General features: G+C 36.2%; 1 protein-coding gene across 16 annotated transcripts in view; it reads left to right on the top strand.

Annotated features, from left to right (window-relative positions):
* Positions 1-20,208, top strand: part of KMT2C (lysine methyltransferase 2C) — a 395,919-nt gene that overhangs the window by 128,710 nt on the left and 247,001 nt on the right. For 13 of the 16 annotated variants that reach the window (XM_064275084.1, XM_064275091.1, XM_064275090.1 and 10 more), the window contains exons 3-5: positions 3,331-3,469; positions 13,303-13,506; positions 16,696-16,841. In XM_064275084.1, coding sequence (XP_064131154.1) covers positions 3,331-3,469; positions 13,303-13,506; positions 16,696-16,841 — 489 coding nt within the window. Of the gene's footprint in view, positions 1-1,286; positions 1,853-3,330; positions 3,470-13,302; positions 13,507-16,695; positions 16,842-20,208 lie in introns of those variants that run through there. The other 3 variants (XM_064275087.1, XM_064275080.1, XM_064275093.1) reach the window with 2 other exon arrangements.

Raw genomic sequence — 20,208 nt, 5'->3', positions numbered from 1 at the left:
TCCAAAGTCATAAAAAAAGTTTCTTCAAAATTTGTAAATTGAAATTACCGTTAATTAAAAATCGTCATTATGTACTCTAATTATTAACCATTTAGAAGCTAAATATTTGAAAAGAACACAACTTGACTGATCCTCTTGGCTTTTTCCATGACTCCAACTCTGAACACCTTGTACATAGTACATGTTTTTTCAGGAAGCAACGTAAATGTCGAGAGGATTTTCAAATACCATCACCCCAACATCATTCCTCTCTTTCAGTAAAAACGATACGTGCCCTCTGTCTTTCATACTGTATTACTGGACAAGAAAGGACATTACCCCTCCACTAGGGCTCCTGGTACACTTCTATGCCACTTCCTTTGTAACCCCACATTAATTATACTCTCACTAGCAGTTGCAGTTCTTTTCACTGTATCCGTCTTTTCTAACTCAAAATTCATTTGGATCATTTCTGCAAGGCACCCTTTTCCCCCAACCAAAAAATAATTCTTAAACCCATTATAGCCTCTCCTCTCTGTCCTTCCTTCCTTTAACCATTGAACTTCATGAAATGGCCCTCAGATAATTTAAGTCCATTACCTTCACCCTCAGTTTAACGCTTTCTAATATGCATTCATCCTTCTACTCTAATAGTTTTCTCCAGCACCACCAACGGCTACAGAACTGACAATCTAGGGGCCATTTACAAGCCTTCAAACTTTTGATGCCAAGGACTTAATAAAATGGTCTATCTTTTGTAAGCAGGGGGATGTAATGGACGAATAGGCTTTGGAGTCGTAAAGACCTGGTCCCAAGTACCACTTCTGCCATCTGCTAGGTATACAACCTTACGCAAAAGTTGTCTCCTACAGTCACAGTTTACTCATCTGTGAAATCAGGATTCTACCATATAGCTTATGAGCTTATTAATGAAGATTAAATGGTTTATGCTTTAAGCTCTTTTCTTTTAGGCTCCTAAAATTTGATACAGCCCTTAGTATGTCCTCTGTATGCTCTTCTTGGAAGAACTTATTTATTATCCAGGCTTCAGCAATCTCCTCTGGACTTAATGATTTTTGAAATTACCTCTAGTCCTAATTCCTCTTCTGAGTTCTGAACTCGTAGTCTAACTGCATATTAGATACATTTAGCAGCTGGAACACTAAATTTAACACCAAACTTGATTTCTTGTCTTTCAGGTCAGCACTTCAACCTGACTGCCCTATTTCTGTCTTCTAGATTCAAAATTCAGTTTCAGGGAAGTATTTTGAGAAATGAACAAATCTGAGATCTATTAATTGCATAAACAACTACACATAATTGTAAATCGTATCCAAATCATAAAGTTGATGATGACATGAGGCATCAAAAAGATGGTTTGGGTTTTTATATTTAAAATAACATGTTTTTTTCCTCCCTTTTAAATTAAAATAGAAAAGTGGACTATAAAGTAAGTGCTCGTGGACTGTCAATTATGGTATCCTGTCTTCCCCTTGCCAGCATATTGATGTAGCATACCTAGAATCAGATCTACAAATACGTAAGACATTTTATCAAAAGAGGATTATAAAAAATATTTGTAAGTTTTACTACATTAAAGTAAAAAAATTTATTGTTGTAAAACATAAGTTGCAAAACATTTGCCATTTTAACCATTTTTAAGTGTACAATTCAATGATGTTAATTACATTTGCCGTGTTGTACAACCATCACCACCATCCGTTTCCAAATGTTTTTCTTCACCCTAAATAGGAACTCCGGGGGAGATGAGAGGGCAGAGGGAGTCAGAAGCTGGCCGAATGGACATGAAAATAGAGAGTAGAGAGGAGTGTGCTGTCTCATTAGGGGGAGAGCAATTGGGAGTATAAGCAAGGTGTATATAAATTTTTGTATGAGAGACTGACTTGATTTGTAAACTTTCACTTAGAGCACAATAAAAATAGAACAAAACCAAACAAAAAAACAACTCAGTACTTCTTTAAGCAATAACTCCCCATTTCTCCGTTCCCTCAGCTCCTGGTAGGCACGAGTAAACTTTTGTCTATCTGTACTTACCAAGTCTAAATATTTCATATAAGTGGGATCGTACAGTATTTGTCCTTTTGTGACTGACTTATTTCACTCAGCATGATGGTTTCAAGATTCATCTATGTGGTAGAATGTATCAGAACTTTATTTCCCTTTATGACCAAGTAATACTCCTTTGTATGTATGTACCACATTTTGTTTATCCATTCATCTGTTGATGAACATTTAGGTTGTTTCCACCTTTTGGCTCTTGTGAATAATGCTACAGTGTACATCAGTGTACAAAAATCTGTTTCAGTTCTTTAAATTCTTTTGAGTATATACCTAGGAGTGGAATACGTTAAAATTTAAAATTTCTGTATGATATACATGAGCAAAGTAGGAAAGTACATTACAGTTTGAGAGAAAATATATACAATTCACGTCACCAAAAAGGTATTTATATCCGGAATAGATAAAGAACCCCATAAATCAACAAGATAAGACAAATAACCCTGTAGATAAATGAGCAAAGGACAAAGTCTGTGTTCTTCTTCCATACCATTTGAGTTTTAGTAGGACACAAAGCTGCCGAGGTAGAATGTTTGTCATCTGTTTTGCAGCTAAGCATGGCAGGTCACCAGTAGAATTGGAGCGGGAGTGTAAGTTCCATATCACTTATAAGGAAATCATTTTTTCTGGGCTAAATTCTTTTCTCCCTTTGTTGTGGAACCTGGACATGACAGCATCTCAGCTTCAAGGGTGCAGATGAGGGCAACACCCCAGGGGATAGAGAGGAACAAGGTGTAAGGAACCTGAATTCATAAACTACCACGAGGAGCAAAGATGCTGCACCAACCTGGACCTCTTACCCTAAGAAATAGTACATTAAAAAAAAATTAATTTTTTAAATTTAAGCCGTGGCTCTATTTTAGAGCCTCTCCCACAGGAGTTTAACTATGCACTGGGCTGGTTAGGACTGGGGAACTGCCATAACAAAAGCTTTAAATATGTGACATGGTGGTCAGAAACTGATACTGGAGTTAAATATATTTGTTTATAGATGAATTGCTATATCTTAAAAATAAGGTCCTTAACTGTTATTAGTTGAAACTTCTCTGAGTCAGTTGTAGTGTACTCACAAGGAAAATTATGCCGTGTTTTACGTTATTATCATTTTCAGTAGAAAATGAATGTGAACAATGCTATTTGTTATGTACCTAAACTTTTCTTGTGAAGAAAAACCATTGGTTTGATTCTTTCCAGCTACAGTGTATACTTTATAGATAAATTCACTGATACTCACACAAAATGACTCTTTATACCCTCTTGTTTACTGTTAAGCAGAAATCAGAGAACAGTCTGCAGAAGAGGATGCTGAAGCAGAAGTGGACAGCAAACAGCCAGTTCCACCTCTTCAGAGTTCTGTGTCTGAGGAGTCTGCCAACTCCATGGTCTCTGTTGGTGTGGAAGCCAAACTCAGGTTAGAGAATGACCGCAGTGGATCGGGTGTTAGTGATAGGAAGAATGACAGTGAGCTGGGCATGGAGAAAATTTGGGAGGCACAAGCTTAGGAGTAAATCTGGATGGAATTTTATTATTTAGTAGCTTAAAATTGTCTTATATTTTTTAGCCTTTATTTGAAAGACATGAATAAAAGTGTGAAATCATCGGTTGGTTGATCATGCCCATCTTCTTTAAATGTTTTTCTTCTTTTGCTTTTGGCATACATCATTCCTTTCGTGTCTTTTGCTGGCATCTGCTAGGCTCTCTACCTTTATAATGTTGGAGACCGGAGGGCTAAGTCCTTAGGTGTCTTGTCTGTGTGCTCATACACCCCACGTTTATATTTCTAGGGTTCACCTTTCCCTGGTCGCCAGCATTTCATACCCATCTATCTGCTTGACGTCAGCATTTGGAAGCGTACTAGACACGTCACCCTTAACATTGTCTAAAACCACTCTAGAGTTAGGAATTCAGAATTAGAATTTATCTAAAATTGTACTGCTACCTGAAGTTTGATTGAAACTACTATAAGCTTGTCTTTTCTTCAGTTTTTACTCTTATTCTTAATAGAAATTAGAAATGGTAAATGCATCTTAGAATTGAGAAGTACAGAACATAACATATTTCTGCTTTGCAGTAGAAATCTGAGAGCCTTCTGAGAGCATTCTATATATTCTGAAGGCCTACTTCTGGAACGCTTTGTAGCCTCTTGCATGATTCTTCTGCAGATCTTAAGGATTGATGTTGAGTTTACTGAGTTTTAATGATTTAAATAATACATAAAATGTCTAAAGAATCTACAGATAATTTATTATAATTAATAAAATTTTAGCAAGATGGCTAGATTGGAAATCAGAATACAAAATGTAAACAATATTTCTTAGAACATTATTTTCTAATAGTTTCAGATAATGTCACATCACTAGGCAGGTATGCAAAAACAGAAGTATGTCCTTTATGGGGAAAGTTATAAAACTTTATGGAAAGATATTAAAGGACACCAAAATAATAGAAATGCTATATTGTTTTGGGAGACTCAATATTTTAAAGATACAATTTCCCATTTGATCTATAGATTCAAGAAAATCCTAATCAGAATTTGTACAGTTACTCTGAAACTTGATAAGCTGATTCAAAAAATTTATTTGAATATGCAAAGAACAGTATAAGCCAAGATACTCATATGGAAGAAGAGGGAGAGTTGCTTTATCAGGTACTAAGACTTCACAATGCCCTAGTAACTGAGTCAATGTTGTACTACCACAGGGATAAACAAATAGATCAATGGAATGGGGTAACCCAAAAACAGATGCGTAAGTAATATGGATAGATTATTTATGGTAAAGTAGCATCAGTGGGGATATCACATTCAATAATTGTGCTGGGACAATTAGATATCCACATTAAAAAAAAGATGAGCGTTTATTCATGTCAGTTTAAATTAGGTTATAGACTAATAAAAAAAAAAAAAAAAGACTAATAGTGACAGGCAAACCAACGCAAACCAACGCAAGTTTTTAGGAGTTAATGTAGGAGAAATTTTTTTTTATTACTTTGGAATGAGGAAAAGCTTTTTTTTTTTAAACAAAAAACTAATAAAAATATTGATAAATACCACTGTAATTAAATTAGAAACTTTTTTTCATAAAAGATATCAGAACAACAGTGAAAATATAAATGACAGAAAGGGAGAAAATATTTTCGATGTATATATATGGTGAAGGACTTGCACCTACAATGTATTAAATAAAAAAACTACAAAGGAGTTTAAAAAAAGACAGTAAAAGGCAAAAAACTTTCAGTAAGCACTACTTGATTGTGACATATTTTAAAATACATGATTGTGTTTTAGTTACCTAATGTTTTGTTTATATCCATAAGCTATACAAATATTTGTAGTTTTTGTTGCTGTATTGTCCTAGTTTTGGAAACAAAATTACACTAGCTGTGAGCCCTACATCCTTCAGTTTTCTTTTACTGTATTTGCTGGACAGACTAGTTTAACATAGAAATTTACTTCTTGAGAGTTTGGAAGAACTGACATAAAATTATCTGGGTGTCTGGGGTTATTTTGGAAAGGAAACTCTTACTACCAGTTCAGTTAAACAGCATTTTTTCTCCCGTTCTTCTTGTCTATTTCATCTAGATTTTCAAATATATTAATATGTGATTCATGATACTTTTATTGCATTTTTATTCTCTGTTGCATGTGTGGCTATTTTCACTTCTGTGGTTTTTTTGGGGGGGGGGCATTTTTGGCTGTTTTTTTCAAAACCCAGATATCTTTTATTTTTCTTCAAAGAATTAGAATTTGGTTTTGTTGATCTACTTTTTTGTTTTCAGTTGTCTATTTCATTGATTTCTGCCCTTTTCCATATTATTTCTTTTCTTCTTTCCGTGTCCTCAGTTGCTTTCTTTACAACTGCTTGTTAAAAGCTTAGCTCATTTACTTTTAATCTTTAGTATTTACTGATAATTTTGTAAATCTATAAGCTTCCCTTCAATTGATGCTTCAGCTGCATCCCATAAATTTTTACATCCAGTGTTTTCATTATCATTCAGTTTTGAATATTGAGATTTACGTTTTAATTCAAGGGTAATTTAACATATGTTTTCTGGTTTCCAAATATTTGGAAATTTTTGTTAGTCTTTGTTATACATTTTTAGTTTTATTGCATTATTATTAGAGAATATCATCTATATGATATTGACCATTTGGAATATGTTGGATCTTTCTTAGTCTGCTTTTGGGATTTTTTAAATATGCTTGAAAAGAATATGAACTCAGTTGTATACAGAATTGTATCTAGTTTCTCAAACGTATTAATTACACTCACATAATTAATAAAAACCATAATTAATGCATAATAAAGATGTTAATATCTCTGCTTACTTTTTACCTGTTTGATATAGTATTTTCTGAGAAAACCATCAAAATCTTGTACTGTTGGTCATTTAGTTTTTTTCTCTTCCTAGGTTGTTGTTTAATTTACTCTGAGGCCTATTTTTGTGGTGGATATCTTCTAGTACTAATGATCATTTTATTAACGCATAATAGCTTTTGTTGTCTCTAGTGCAGTTTGCTTTTGGTCTTAAATTTCATTTTGTCTGATATCTTTGTTATCCAAACTTTCTTTTGGTTCATATTTGCCTAGGATTGTTTTACCTCATCTTCTCACCAACATTTCTGTGTCTTTGTTACTGTATCTTTTTATTTACAATCTTTTTGTGTCTAATTGTTTAATCTAGTTTCAGAAATTGTCTTTTAATTGGTGGATTTTACCCCTTTACATTTATTGTAATTGTTACTGTATTAAGATTTAGTTCTACCGTGTTTTTAAATGTTTTTGTCTTCTATATGTATATATGTTTTTATTTTTTTCCTTTTTTCTGCTTCTCATTGGATTTATAAAAGCTTTTTGGTTGATTTTTACATTCCATTTTGTTTTTAAAGTCCCTTAGCTTAATATTGAAGCCTGATATTTTTTACCCTTTTGATTTTGTATTTTGAAAAAAATTTCAAACTTAGTTTCTATTGATTTCTCAATCTTAGCAATGTAAGTAATTTATCGTGTTTTCCTATCTCCTTGCCACCCCTTTCATTATACTAATATTATCTAGAATTTCATTTTTTACTTATTACAGTTATATGCTTTTTCTTTTTATTTATTTTTAAAATTATAGTATAATTTACATACACTAAAATTCACCCATTTAGTGTACAGTTGTGAGTTTGGACAGTCATATACAGTCATGTAACCACTACCACAACAAGATAGAAAACAGTTCCATCACACTAAAAAATTTCCTGATTCCTTTTTGTTATCAATCCTGACTTCACCTCCCACCCCTAACAACCATCGATCCAATTCTTTCTCTATAGTTTTGCCTGTGTAATAACGTCATATAAATCGAATCATAAGATATATAACCCTTTGGGTCTGACTTTTTTCACTTAGCATAATGCATTTGAGATTCATCCATGTTTTTACACATATAAGTTAAAAAAAAATTTTTTTTTTTAAGTTTGTTTTAATTGCTGAGTAGGATTCTGTACCACAGTTTGCTTATCCCTATCCCAGATATGGGACATTTAGGTAGTTTACAGTTTTTTGGCAATTAAGGGTAAAGTTGCTATAAATCTTCACTCAGGTTTTGGTGTGAATATAGGTTTTTATTTCATTTGGGTAAATACCTGGGACAGAGGGAACTTTAAAAGAAACTACCAGACTGCTTTTCAGCATGGATGTATTGTTTTGTATTACTACCAGCAATGGATGAGAGTTCCAGTTGCTCTGCAATCCTCATCAGCACTTGGTATTATCAGTTTTTTTTTTTTCTTAGTCATTCTAAATGGTGTGTATTAGTATTTCATTGTTGTTTTGATTTGCATTTCCTTTATGGTGTTGAGCTTCTTTTCCTGTGGTTATTTGCGTCTGTGTATCTCCTTTTATGAAGTGTCTGTTCAAATCTTATTGTTGTTTGTGTTTTCTTGTGATTGAGGTTTTAGCATTCTTTATGTATCGTGGGTACAAATCTATCAGATAAGTCATTTACAAGTATTTGTTTTCCCAGTCACTGGCTTGTCTTTTTATTCCCTTGTGTCTTTTGAAGAACAAGTGTTCTTATTTTTGATAAAGTCTAATTTATTAATGAACTTCTGGTGATGTAGTAGTTAATGCACCAGCCGCTCCTTGGAAACCCTATGGGGCAGTTCTGCTCTGTCCTGTGGGGTTGCTGTGAGTTGGAATTGACTCGACAGTAATGGGTTTGGGTTTTTTTGTTGTTGTTGTTAATTTATTGTTTCTTTTATGGATTGTGATTTTGCTGTCTTATTAAGAACTCTTTGCCTAACCGAAGGTCACAAAGATTTTCTTCTAAAAGCTTTATAATTGCAGATTTTAATTCCTTTCGAGTCAACTTTTCATAGGGTACAGGGTTTGAATAGTGGTCTGTCTTAGTCATCTAGTGCTGCTATAACAGAAATACCACAAGTGGATGGTTTTAACAAAGAGAAATTTATTTCCTCGCAGTAAAGTAGGCTAAAATTCCATATTCAGAGTGTCAGCTCCGGGGGAAAAAGGCTTACCCCTTGTTCGCTCTGGAGGAAGGTTCTTATCCTCAATCTTCCCCTGGTTGAGAGGCTTCTCAGGCGCAGGGACTCCAGGTCCAAAGGATGCGCTCTGCTCCTGGTGCTGCTTTCACGATGGTATGGGGTCCCCCTGTCTCTCTGCTCGCTTCTCTCTTTTATGTCTCAAGAGATTGCCTCAAGACACAATCCCATCTCCTAGGCTGAGTCCTGCATTACTGACACAACTGCTGCCCATCCTCTGTCATTAACATCATAGAGGCAGGGTTTACAACATTTAGAAAAATCACACAATAGTGGGAATCAGGGCCTAGCCCAACTGATACACACATTTTTGGGGGGACATAATTTGATCCATGACATGGTCCTTCTCTCCTCCCCCGGCTTCTTACGAAATTATTCTGTTACCATTTGTTGAAACAGATAATGTTTTTCCTATTGAACTGCCTTTCTACTTTGTCTGAAGTCAGTTGTTAGTGACTATTCTGGATCCTTTGTCTTTCCACATGAATTTTAGAAACAGCTTGCTGGTATCCACAAAATATCCCACGGGGATTTTCGTCAGGATCGTGTTGAATCTATAGATAAATGTCAGGAGAACTGACATTTTAACAATACTGAGTCCTCCAATTCATGACATTTCTCCATTTTAAAAAGTGTTCTTTGGTGTCTTTCATTGGTATTTTGTACTTCTCAGCATTGAGATCTTGCTATTTTATAAAATCTACACTTGATTTTAATTTTTTTTTTTTGGTGCTGTTGTAAGTGGTACTTAAAAAATTCAGTATCCAGTTTTCCGCTGCTAGTATGTAAAAATATGACTGATTTTTAGAAAATAGTGGCATTATATTCTTTGTTCATTAATTATGATGCTAGTTGTAGGGTTTTTTGTGGAGCGCTTTATCAGGATGAAGAAGTTCCCTTTTATTTTTAATTTGCTGAGAGTCATGAGTGGATGTTGAATTTTGTCACTGTCTTTTTTTTTTTTGCATGTATTGAGGTGATCATTTGGTTTTTCTTCAGTTTTTTTTTTTTTTAATAATTTTTATTATGCTTTAAGTGAAAGTTTACAAATCAAGCCAGTCTCTCACACAAAAACCCATATGTTACCTTGCTACATACTCCCAATTACTCTCCCCCAATGAGACAGCCCGCTCCCTCCCTCCACTCTCCCTGTTCGTGTCCATTTCGTCAGCTTCTAACCCCCTCCACCCTTTCATCTCCCCTCCAGGCAGGAGATGCCAACATAGTCTCAAGTGTTCACCTGATCCAAGAAGCTCACTCCTCACCAGCATCCCTCTCCAACCCATTGTCCAGTCTAATCCATGTCTGAAGAGTTGGCTTCGGGATTGTTTCCTGTCCTGGGGCAACAGAAGGCCTGGGGGCCATGACCACCTGGGTCCTTCTAGTCTCAGTCAGACCATTAAGTCTGGTCTTTTTATGAGAATTTGGGGTCTGCATCCCACTGCTCTCCTGCTCCCTCAGGGGTTCTCTGTTGTGTTCCCTGTCAGGGCAGTCATCGGTTGTAGCTGGGCACCATTTAGTTCTTCTGGTCTCAGGCTGATGTAATCTCTGGTTCATGTGGCCCTTTCTGTCTCTTGGGCTCATAATCACCTTGTGTCCTTGGTGTTCTTCATTCTCCTTTGATCCTCTTTAGTTTTTTGATATGGTGAATTACACTGATTTTTGAATGCTGAACCAGCCTTGCATGCTAATGGTGAGCTTTACCTGGTCATGATTTTTTTATGTGATTCAATATGTTAATATTTTATTGAGGATTTTTGCATCTGTGTTCAGGATGAATATTGGTTTGTAGTTTACTTTTTTTTATAATGTCTTTATCTGGTTTTATTAGAATAGTGCCGACATCATAAAATGAGTCAGGAAGTATTTCTTCTTTAGTTTCCTAGAGAATATGTACAGAATTGGCATTATGTCTGCCTTTAATATTTGATATATATTTTCAGTGAAACCAGCTGACCCTGGGGTTCTTATTGCTAGAAGGGTTTTAAATAAAAATTCAATATATTCACTAGTTATAGTACTGTTCAGGTTACCTATTTCTTCCTGAGCGAGCTTTGGCAGTTTGTTCCATTCAAGGAAGTAGTGTGATTTTTCTGACTTGTTGAACTTATTGGCATAAAGTTGTCTGTAATATTTCCTTTTTATCTTTTTGATATCTGTGGGGATTGTAATGATGTCCTCTCTTTCATAGTATTTGTAATTTTGTAATTTTTTTTCTCTTGGATTAGCTAGATATTTATTAATTGTATTAATTCCCTACCATGTTTTGTTTACATTGATTTTTTTTCCTTCTCTTTCACTTTTTTCTGTTCTCTTTATTCTTTCCTCTTGCTTGTTTTTTGGTTTAATTTGCCTTTTCTTGTCTTCTTTCTTCTAATCATGGAAGCATTGACCATTGGTTTGAGACCTTCTTTTATTGTTCTTTAGGTGAAAGTTTACAACTCAAGTTAATTTTGCATACAAAAATTTATACACATACTGTTATGTGACAGTAGTTGGAATCCCTATAATGACACCCTCTTTTCTGATAAAAGCATTTAATGCTATAAATTTCCATGTAAACACTGCTGTAACTGTATCTTGCAAATTTCATTTTTACTTCATATCATTTAATTCAAGTTATTTTCTGATTTCCTCATTGATTCTTGGGCTATTTAGAAATCAGTGATATCTGTGGGAGCTGGAACTTGACGGGACTGCCTTATTTTTCCGAGTCTTACAAGTTTTTCACCTTTGACAGGGTGCGGTCTTAACACTATTCTATTACTAGTTTTAGTGGAAAATATTTGAATTTTCCCTCTCTGACAGGTTTCTGCTTTACATAGGTACTAGCTTTTGCAGGTTTTATTATTTCTTCTTGACTTTCCAAATATTTGGCAATTTTCCAGATACTATTCTGCATGCCCCATAATTTTTTGTTGAAAGTCAGAATCTTGTGTAGAACAGTACATACTGAGGTAAACAGATTTTAAGCCTGAGAATGGACATGGCTTGTCTTTTGTAGGCCTTTAATATGGGGAATTGAGTCAAACTAGTTAGGAGTTGAGCTATATTTGGGTTTTGTTGTTGCAGTGCTTTCCCTCAGTGCATCATACTCTTTGAATGCATCTTGTGTTTAGAATTGGGCTGGTTTACCAGATTTTTCTGAATATCTGTCCCACCCTCTGCTTTAGATCATCCTTTTGCACCATATGTGCAGAGAGTGTCTCTCTTCACTCTCTGGTCCATTCTCCACTTATTACTTAAGCTTGAGGTTTGGGACGGTTGGTTGGCAGGACATTTGTTGTTGTTTTGATTCAGCTTTAGTCTTTTTTTTTTTTTTTTAGTCGTAGGTAGGCAGTGTGTCCTTGGGTCTCATGGTTGGGTGTTCTCAGTGATCATGCCATTGCCCTAGCTGTAGTAGACCTGTAATTGTCTGAGTCCAGGTCAGAGCCTCGCCTTTGCTCCTCCTCCAGGGTTAAAAGTTCTTGTTTTTCTTTTCTCCCCTGTTCTATTCTTCCATCTGCAATAGGTCGTCACCATTGCAGGGTAGCAATTGGTGCTGTCCTGACCCCACGAGCCTAAGAATTTTTGTTCTTTAAAGAAAATGGGGGAAGAAAGATCTGGATGGGACTTCATGTCTTTCCCACATTACTGCTGGTACTTTCCCCAGACTTGCACCGTGACCAAAGCTTTCTCAGGACTCTTCACCATGCCCCCAGTCTTTCTTGTGAGCATCGGATGAGGTCCGTGAAGCGGAGCCCGAGAGTGGATTAGAATGCCCTCTGTCTCAGAATCCCAGATATTCTGTCTTCTCACACTGTCGCACACTCAGCCACAAGCAATTTGTTTAAAATTTTAACTGAATTCTTCTTGTCCTCTATGATGTCCAGTGGGGGTGGAGGTATGTGACTCAGTACCAGCTGGACAGTACAGTTTATCATGATATTGAAATAGGTATTTTATTGGAAAAAACAAGCAGGTGGCTTTCATAAGCAAAAGATAATTAGTTGAGAGAGGCCAATATGAACTTCACTTTGAAAGTTAAGAAAAATATAGCATCACCTCAGAAGACAGCTACACCTGCTAATGATAAGATATTATGTAAGGTTCATGGGGTACATACTACAAAGGTAATAATGGAAACTTTAATGCCTGAGAAGAAAGATTTAGGTACAGCAGCAGTAAATATATTGTGAAGAGAAATGTTTCCAAGAAGAGAAATTCTTTTAATTTTATTCTAAGATTTCTAAGTACAAAGGGCAGGAGTTCGAACCCACCAGCTGCTCTACGGGAGAAAGATTTGGCAGTCTATTTCCGTAGAGATTTACAGCCTTGGAAACCCTATGGGGCAGTTCTACTCTGTCCTGTAGGGTCGATATGAGTCGGAATTGACTCCCACAGCAGTGGGTTTGTTTTTTTTGTAAGCCCAAACTAGAATTTTTTAATTTGGTATATTTACTTTTTAAAAGAAAAATCATACTGTGGAAAAGTAGAATTGCAAGTATGTTAATTTTTATTACTCTTAATTGTTCTTATGATATAGTCACTGAATATAGAAAATATATTGAAAAGTTTAACTTGCCCTAAAGACACAATATTTAATTTTATACCCAAATGTTTTTAAAGCACAATTATCTATAGTTGTCTGTCACTTAAAGTAGTTGAATAAAGCTACTTTTCTCCTTCTCTGTCTTGCTCACTTCAATTTTTACCAGTGAACAGCTCTGCGCTTTTTGTTACTGTGGTGAAAAAAGTTCCTTAGGACAAGGAGACTTAAAACAATTCAGAGTAACGCCTGGGTGTATCTTGCCGTGGAAAAACCAACCTTCTAACAAGAAGGACATTGATGACAGCAGCGGTGGAACCTGTGAGAAAATACAGAACTCAGCAGCACTGCGGAAACAGAGAGGACAGAGAAAGTAAGCAATTTTGAATTTAAATTGCTGGATGGAAATAAGGCTATATATAAATATATATATTACATAGTGTTACGGTTAAACGCTTTCACGCTGGGTACTTTACGACCCAACGTTAGCCTACCAAACACTTCTTTCCTCAAAATTTCTTTTATTTAAAAAAAAAAAAAAAATTATCTTAATTGTGTGTTAACAAAATCAATGTGTATAACTCTTGGAAGAAAAACTTAAAGAGCATAACATAAACTGAGAGAGAGTTCATGGAATTTTTCCATAAGTGGAAAAAAGATGAAATGGATTAATGAAGTCCTTCTTTCCATCCTCTAAATAAGTTTTTAATTGTAACTCAGTAGCAAAACTGGAACTGTTTTTCACCGCTCATGTCCTTCGTGTGTCGTTTTCTTGATGGCTCAGGGAATGTTGATCAGTCCTATAAAATCTCATCATAATATGGTATTAACTTTTTTTTTAATGTTATTATATACTGAGAATGCCGTTTCTAAAGATAAAGAAGATCCTTTTTTAAAATAAATAATGTCTTAAGATTTATATGTAACTACATATATTTATGTGTGTATATTCATAGAAATCATAATAGTCACCTAACGCTTGTCTGATATATTTGCTTTCTGAACTTAATCTTTTTTTAATATGCTTACAGTTTTGTTTAAGGGTCATCTGAATATGTGGACTTGGCTCTGCCAGCTCTTGGAGTAGAAGTTTCTGTAGTTGATGAGAAAATGTAAAAATTAGTTTAGCTTGGAAGCTAACCATCTTTGCCCCTTGAGGGTGATGATGTAATCATCCAAGTGCTTGTCTGGCTTATATCCAGATTTAAGTACTAAAGCATTGTTGTGTTGTATTCATTTGATTGGCCTCTTGTTTTGGACTACTGCCAATGCCTTGAAGACCCAAAGTAGGAAAGGAAACAATAACAAGAAAGAGAATCTTTGTAAAGTATTTAAGGTGGAACATTTTAAGGAGGCCTAGAAATACTGTATTTAGAGATTGTTGATATTTTAGAGGCTCTAAGAGCTTCACCTTTTTGCTATCAATTGAGTGCTCACAACTTAATAAAATATGTCAAAAGTCAGCAGACAAGGAATGTCCATCAGCAATTAACAAATTTAAGAGACTTCATGTTCTGCCTTGATTAATAGCAATTATATTATAAACCTGTTTTGGGAAATACAGTTGGACTTTATTTACTTTCTTAGTTTATAAGCTAATTTTTAGCAAAAACTTTCATGGGCTAAGATTATTACATAAAAATAGCCTTGATTTAATGAAAGTCTTTATATACACTTAGGGTTTACCAAGTTATTAAGTAATGATAACAATCCATAGGAATGAAGTACATGTACAAAATTTTGGAACTCATTTAGGCATAGACAATTAATTCAGGTTGGTAAAACAAAAACCAAACCCAGTGCCGTCGAGTCGATTCCGACTCATAGCGACCCTATGATTGCAAAATGTATTACTAATAAATCGTAAACCCGATAAAGTCAGTTCTTTTTCAGATTTGAAAAGGAGATTTTAAAAACAGTTTTTCCCTCTCAGTTGTAATAAATATAAGAATATATAATATAGTTTTTTCCTTTTATTTTACAAGTTAAAATTTGGGAGGTTTATATTTCAGTTAAACTGTGCTACTGTCATCCCTAGAACTGCCATTGACATCTTCAGTGATATGGTAAGTGATATGGTGCATACCCACAAACGAGTCTGAAGGTCGAATCTGCTTATACTATGAATAATAACCAGTTCCTGGTGAGGGATTGGTTGGTTGTTCCGTTGATGCTTACACCTCTAATCCCATCAAGTACTGGTACAGAGAAAATATGTTAAAAATAATACATTAGCTTTTAAAGATGGAATGTTGGTCATTTTTTTCCCTCCTTCCAGTAAATAACAAAGCTTGGTGATGAAGTTTATATTTGTAGGAATGTAAGTTATATTATAGGAAAGCATTTCTTCTCATTATACGGTGGGCAATTATAAAATTGAGAATTAAAAATTAGCATAGCACGCTAAACGTTTTTAAAAAGTGAGTGTTTTTGCATTTCTAATGCTGAACATAAAAATAATTACTGATTATTTTTATATGGTTTGATATTTAAATGTACTTATTGAAATATGTTAATATTTATTTTCTTTCAATGATTCCAGGTATAAAAAAGTTTAGTAACCTGGTCATTGTGCTGATTTTCTCTTAAATAGGAATCATGATAAATATCCAGCATACAGAAGTGCAGTGAGTTATGATCTATATTCAATAGTGATTTAATCCAGTATTTTGATGAGGTTAAATACTATAATATCAAGAGAGGATTGAAGTCTTAGTGGTAGTCATCTGATTTCCTGTATTTGATGTTAAACACAATAGTCATCTTTGTTCACTTAATGATCTCAAATAATACCTGAAGTTTTTAGGGTCTTGAATGTCTGAAATTTCTCATTTGTTGTTCACCTTATTCAACATCTATTTTTACTATAGTTTTTGCTGTTGTGCTATCTTTGTTATTCCTTATGCCATTAGTAGCTTTTTTTTTTTTTTTTACTTCCGATAAGTGAGGTGAAGTTTTAATTGAGAGTATTTGCAACGTCACGGCACAGACCAGCTGTTGAGATTTGTCGAGGGGATCATAAGAAAGCCATAGCTGACATGTTCCACTTGCTCTGTCTTGCTTCACGTTTTGTAGTGGGTTTTCATTTCCCCTGGAAAGTAATCTTTCTTTACATAAAATTAACTGCCATCTCTGTTGTTGCAGTCTTATTTAAGATAAAGCAAATAAAAAATTTCTAATTTGATCAAGTGATGTTTTGTAAGCATTTAAGTAAAGCCAGAGGGAATATTCATTATATGTGGTACAAACGGTTCCTGACTAGAATACAAGGGTGTCAGTTTTTTTTTTAATTTATATTATAGAATGGCAGAATAAATTTGCAATTGTAACTTTTCCTTATGGGTTTGGAGACTTAATTTTTTTCTAGTTGTTGCTTACTGATACAATATTGCAACCTATTATACTATGAATAATAACAGGTGAATTCTAAAAGTTGTTTCGTGTCAATATATGTCTAATAAAATTGTTGCAGCGGTATATTGTGTCTAAGTTTTTATAAGAAAAAACAATTTTCTACTTGCTATCATTTTCACATATATTTTATTTATTTATATTTTTTCAGAGAACGATCTCAGCAGAGTATAACATCATGTGTAAGTGTAAGCACCCAGACCGCTTCAGATGATCTGGCTGGTAAATTATGGGATGAACTTAGCCTAGTGGGCCTTCCAGATGCCATCGATGTCCAGGCCTTATTTGATTCTACAGGTAGGATTATTAAGTAGGTCTTCAATAGTAACTACCTCTTGGTTGTGCAAGCATTTTGTGATTTTAGTGAATTATCAACTTTTTTAAAATTTTTATCAACTTAGTAGTATACCATTATCTAGAAATAATTATGATCACGTTGTAAAAAGTGTCATTGTTAAATTAATTATGCCTGGTTTGGCTATGATTCGGAATCAACTCGAGGACAACTAACAACAAGAACACTTTATTTAGCACTTGGTCAGTGGCTCTGTGTTGGTGGGTCAGTGGCAACGCTGGGCTGGATGCTTTTGTAAATATTTGCATTTACTCTTGTGTAGACGATAGTACCATGTTCTGACAATTGAGGAAAGAGAAAATCTTAAAGGATGGAGAACTGGGAGGAAGAAAATGGCAGTCTGGGTCTATTTAATGTAGAGGTAAAGGACAGATCTTAGGCATGTAAGCATCTGTCTTAGGCTGGGCTCTCTGGAGGAGCAAAACCATAGAGAGAGAGATTTATTTCAATGAAACGGCTCTCGCAGTTGTGGAGGGTGGTAAGTTCCAAACCTGGGGGCAAGGCATCAGGCTGGAGGTTTCTTCTGACTCACGTGGTTGCAGGGGCTGATGAACCCAAAATTGGCAGGTCAGATGGCAGGCTGCTGGTTCATGGGGCTATGAGAGCTGGCAAATCCGAAAATCTGGAGGTCAGAGGGGAGGCTACTGGATCTGAAGAACCACAAATCAGAGGATGATAAGTTGGATGCGGGGTCCAGAGAGAGCAAGCTTTGTCAGAATATGCATATATATCAGATGCAGGCGACACCCCAAGGAAACTCCCCTTTCAAGTGATTGACTGCTCACATAAGACTACAAAATGGAGGATGATTACATAATATCTGCTAAACCACTGAGAATCGTAGCCTAGTTGACACATAACCTTAACCATCACATTCCACCCGTTGTCAGTTTGGCACCTGTACACATCACCTTAGACCATACATAATGTCTAAATAAAGATGGTTACAAAGTCACACTTGTGCCTAATGTGATACAACTAACATGCGTAAAAAGAAAAATGCAGTAGCCCCGTTTATATCTTATATTTAATAATAAGCAATAGAATAAGAGAGGGAAGAAAAAGGTGTGTATGTATATGTATATATGCATGCACACACTCGTACACATATAACAAAACAGAAGAAATCCTAAAAACAATTATAGTTCTTGTTTCTGCAACTGGTGGTATGGTTGTAGCTCCTCTTTAGAGCTACCTTCTTCCACAACCCATTCTGTATTCCCTTTACCCTCAGCAAGCACCTGAGTTGGCTGTGGTTCTTTGCCTGGCAGGGCGACCCAAACTTTCATTCCTGAAGGGTCTGGGCCATTAGTAGTCATGTTGGAACTGAGTGCTATAGTTTTCCGTTGACTTTAATCATAGGACATGGTAGTACTAAGAGCATCTTAAGGGATCTCCTATATTCTGGACATATTCTTCTTTACCTCCATTATGTAATATCAGTCCAATTTCCTCTTGGAAATCAGGATTGATCTCACTAGGCAGTATGGTATTGCCCTTTTTTGCCTGTTGATCTGGAGGCATAAAGAGCCCCAAGTGGCTGGGTGTTATCATTAACTTCCAGTTCAGTGGAATCTGTGTTGTGTCTCCTGGTAGGAACATTACTCCCTTTGGAACTAAGAACTCTAGACCCGCAGAGCATAGGGTTGCCGGGACAGGAAGCAAACATGTTGCGAGTGGGTCACTAGGGGTAATAGTGAGTGGTGCCACTCCCATTTCCACCACTTGATTCTAGGACCCATGAACCCTGGCTATGGGAGAAACATTATCATATATGAGACACTGGTTTAGCGCATATATGGCTCCTGGAGAACTTTACGCCATCCCTGCAATGTATTGCCACCTACGTGGCACTGTAATTATGTCTTTAGAAGGCTGTTCCGTTGTTCTGTCAAGCCAGCTGCTTCAGAATGATGGGGAACATGGTAAGACCAGTGAATTCTGTGAGCATGGGCCACAGTTCATTTGCCATGAAGTGAGTTACTTGATCCAAGGCAAAGCTGGGTCAGACACCATGAAAAACAATAAGGCATTCTGTGAGTCCACAGATGGTAGTTTTGGCGGAAGTGTTGCGTGGAAGGAAGATGAATTTGTGTCCAGTGTAAGTGTCTATCCCAGTAAGAACAAAATGCTGCCGTTTCCATGATAGGAGGGGTTCAGTACAATCAACCTGCCACTGGGTTGATGGCTGATTACTCCTAGGAATGGTGCCATATCAGAGACTCAGTATTGGTCTCTGCTGCAGGGAGATTGGGCACTCAGCAGTGGCTGTAGTCACGTCGGCCTTGGTGAGTGGAAGTCCATGTTGCTGAACCCATGCATAACCTCCATCTCTGCCACCATGGCCACTTTGTTCATGAGCCCACTGGGCAATGAAGGAGTGGCTAGAGAAATAGGCTGACTGGTATCCACAGAAGGAGTCATCCTATCCACTTGGTCGTTAAAATTCTTCTCTGCCAAGGTCACCCTTTGGTGAGAATTCACATGAGACACAAATATCTTCACTCCTTAGGCCCATTCAGAGAGGTCTGTCCACATACCTGTTCCCTGTACTTTCTTGTCAGCAGTTTCCCGTCATGTTCCTTCCAAGTCTGTGACCATCCAGCCAAACCATTGACCACAGCCCATGAATCAGTATACAGTCACACATGTAGTTATTTCTCCTTCCAAGCAAAGAGAATAACCAGGTGTATTGCTCGAAGTTTTGCCCATTGGGAGGATTTTGCTTCATTACTGTCCTTTAAGGAGTTCCCCCCAAGGGGCTGCAGCTGTCCACTTCCAAGTAGTGTCTGCATGTCTCATAGAACCATCTGTAAACCAGGCACGAGTTGTCTCTTCCTCAATCAACTCATCATGAGGCCATAGTTTCAGATTGGGAGAAGGAAGGTAATGTAACAGGAGTGGGGACCACTTCTTCATGTAATTTACTTGTACCTTCAGGTCCTACTGGAGCCCAATCTCGTATATACCACTTCCATTTAATAATGGAGGGCTGCTGTGCATGTTCCACTTCATGACTCTGTGAGTCAAACAACACTCAGTTCATGATGGGTAGTTCAGGCCACAAGTGACCTGGTGGCCCATGGTTAGGCATTCAGTCTCTGTTAAGGCCCAGTAAGAAGCCAGAAGCTGTTTCTCAAAAGGAGAGTAGTTATTTGCAGAGGTTGACAGAGCTTTGCTCCAAAGCCTTAAAGCTCTGCACTGTGATTCATCGTTAGGAGCTGCCATAGACTTGAAACAGCATCTCTATCTGCCGCTGACACTTCAAGAACCATTGGATCAGCTGGATGATGTGGCCCAAGAGGCAGA

This window comes from Loxodonta africana, chromosome 22, assembly GCF_030014295.1.
Source record: "Loxodonta africana isolate mLoxAfr1 chromosome 22, mLoxAfr1.hap2, whole genome shotgun sequence".
NCBI lineage: Eukaryota > Metazoa > Chordata > Mammalia > Proboscidea > Elephantidae > Loxodonta > Loxodonta africana.
Note: the sequence above shows the minus strand (reverse complement) of the source record. Positions and strands in the feature narration are given on the sequence as shown.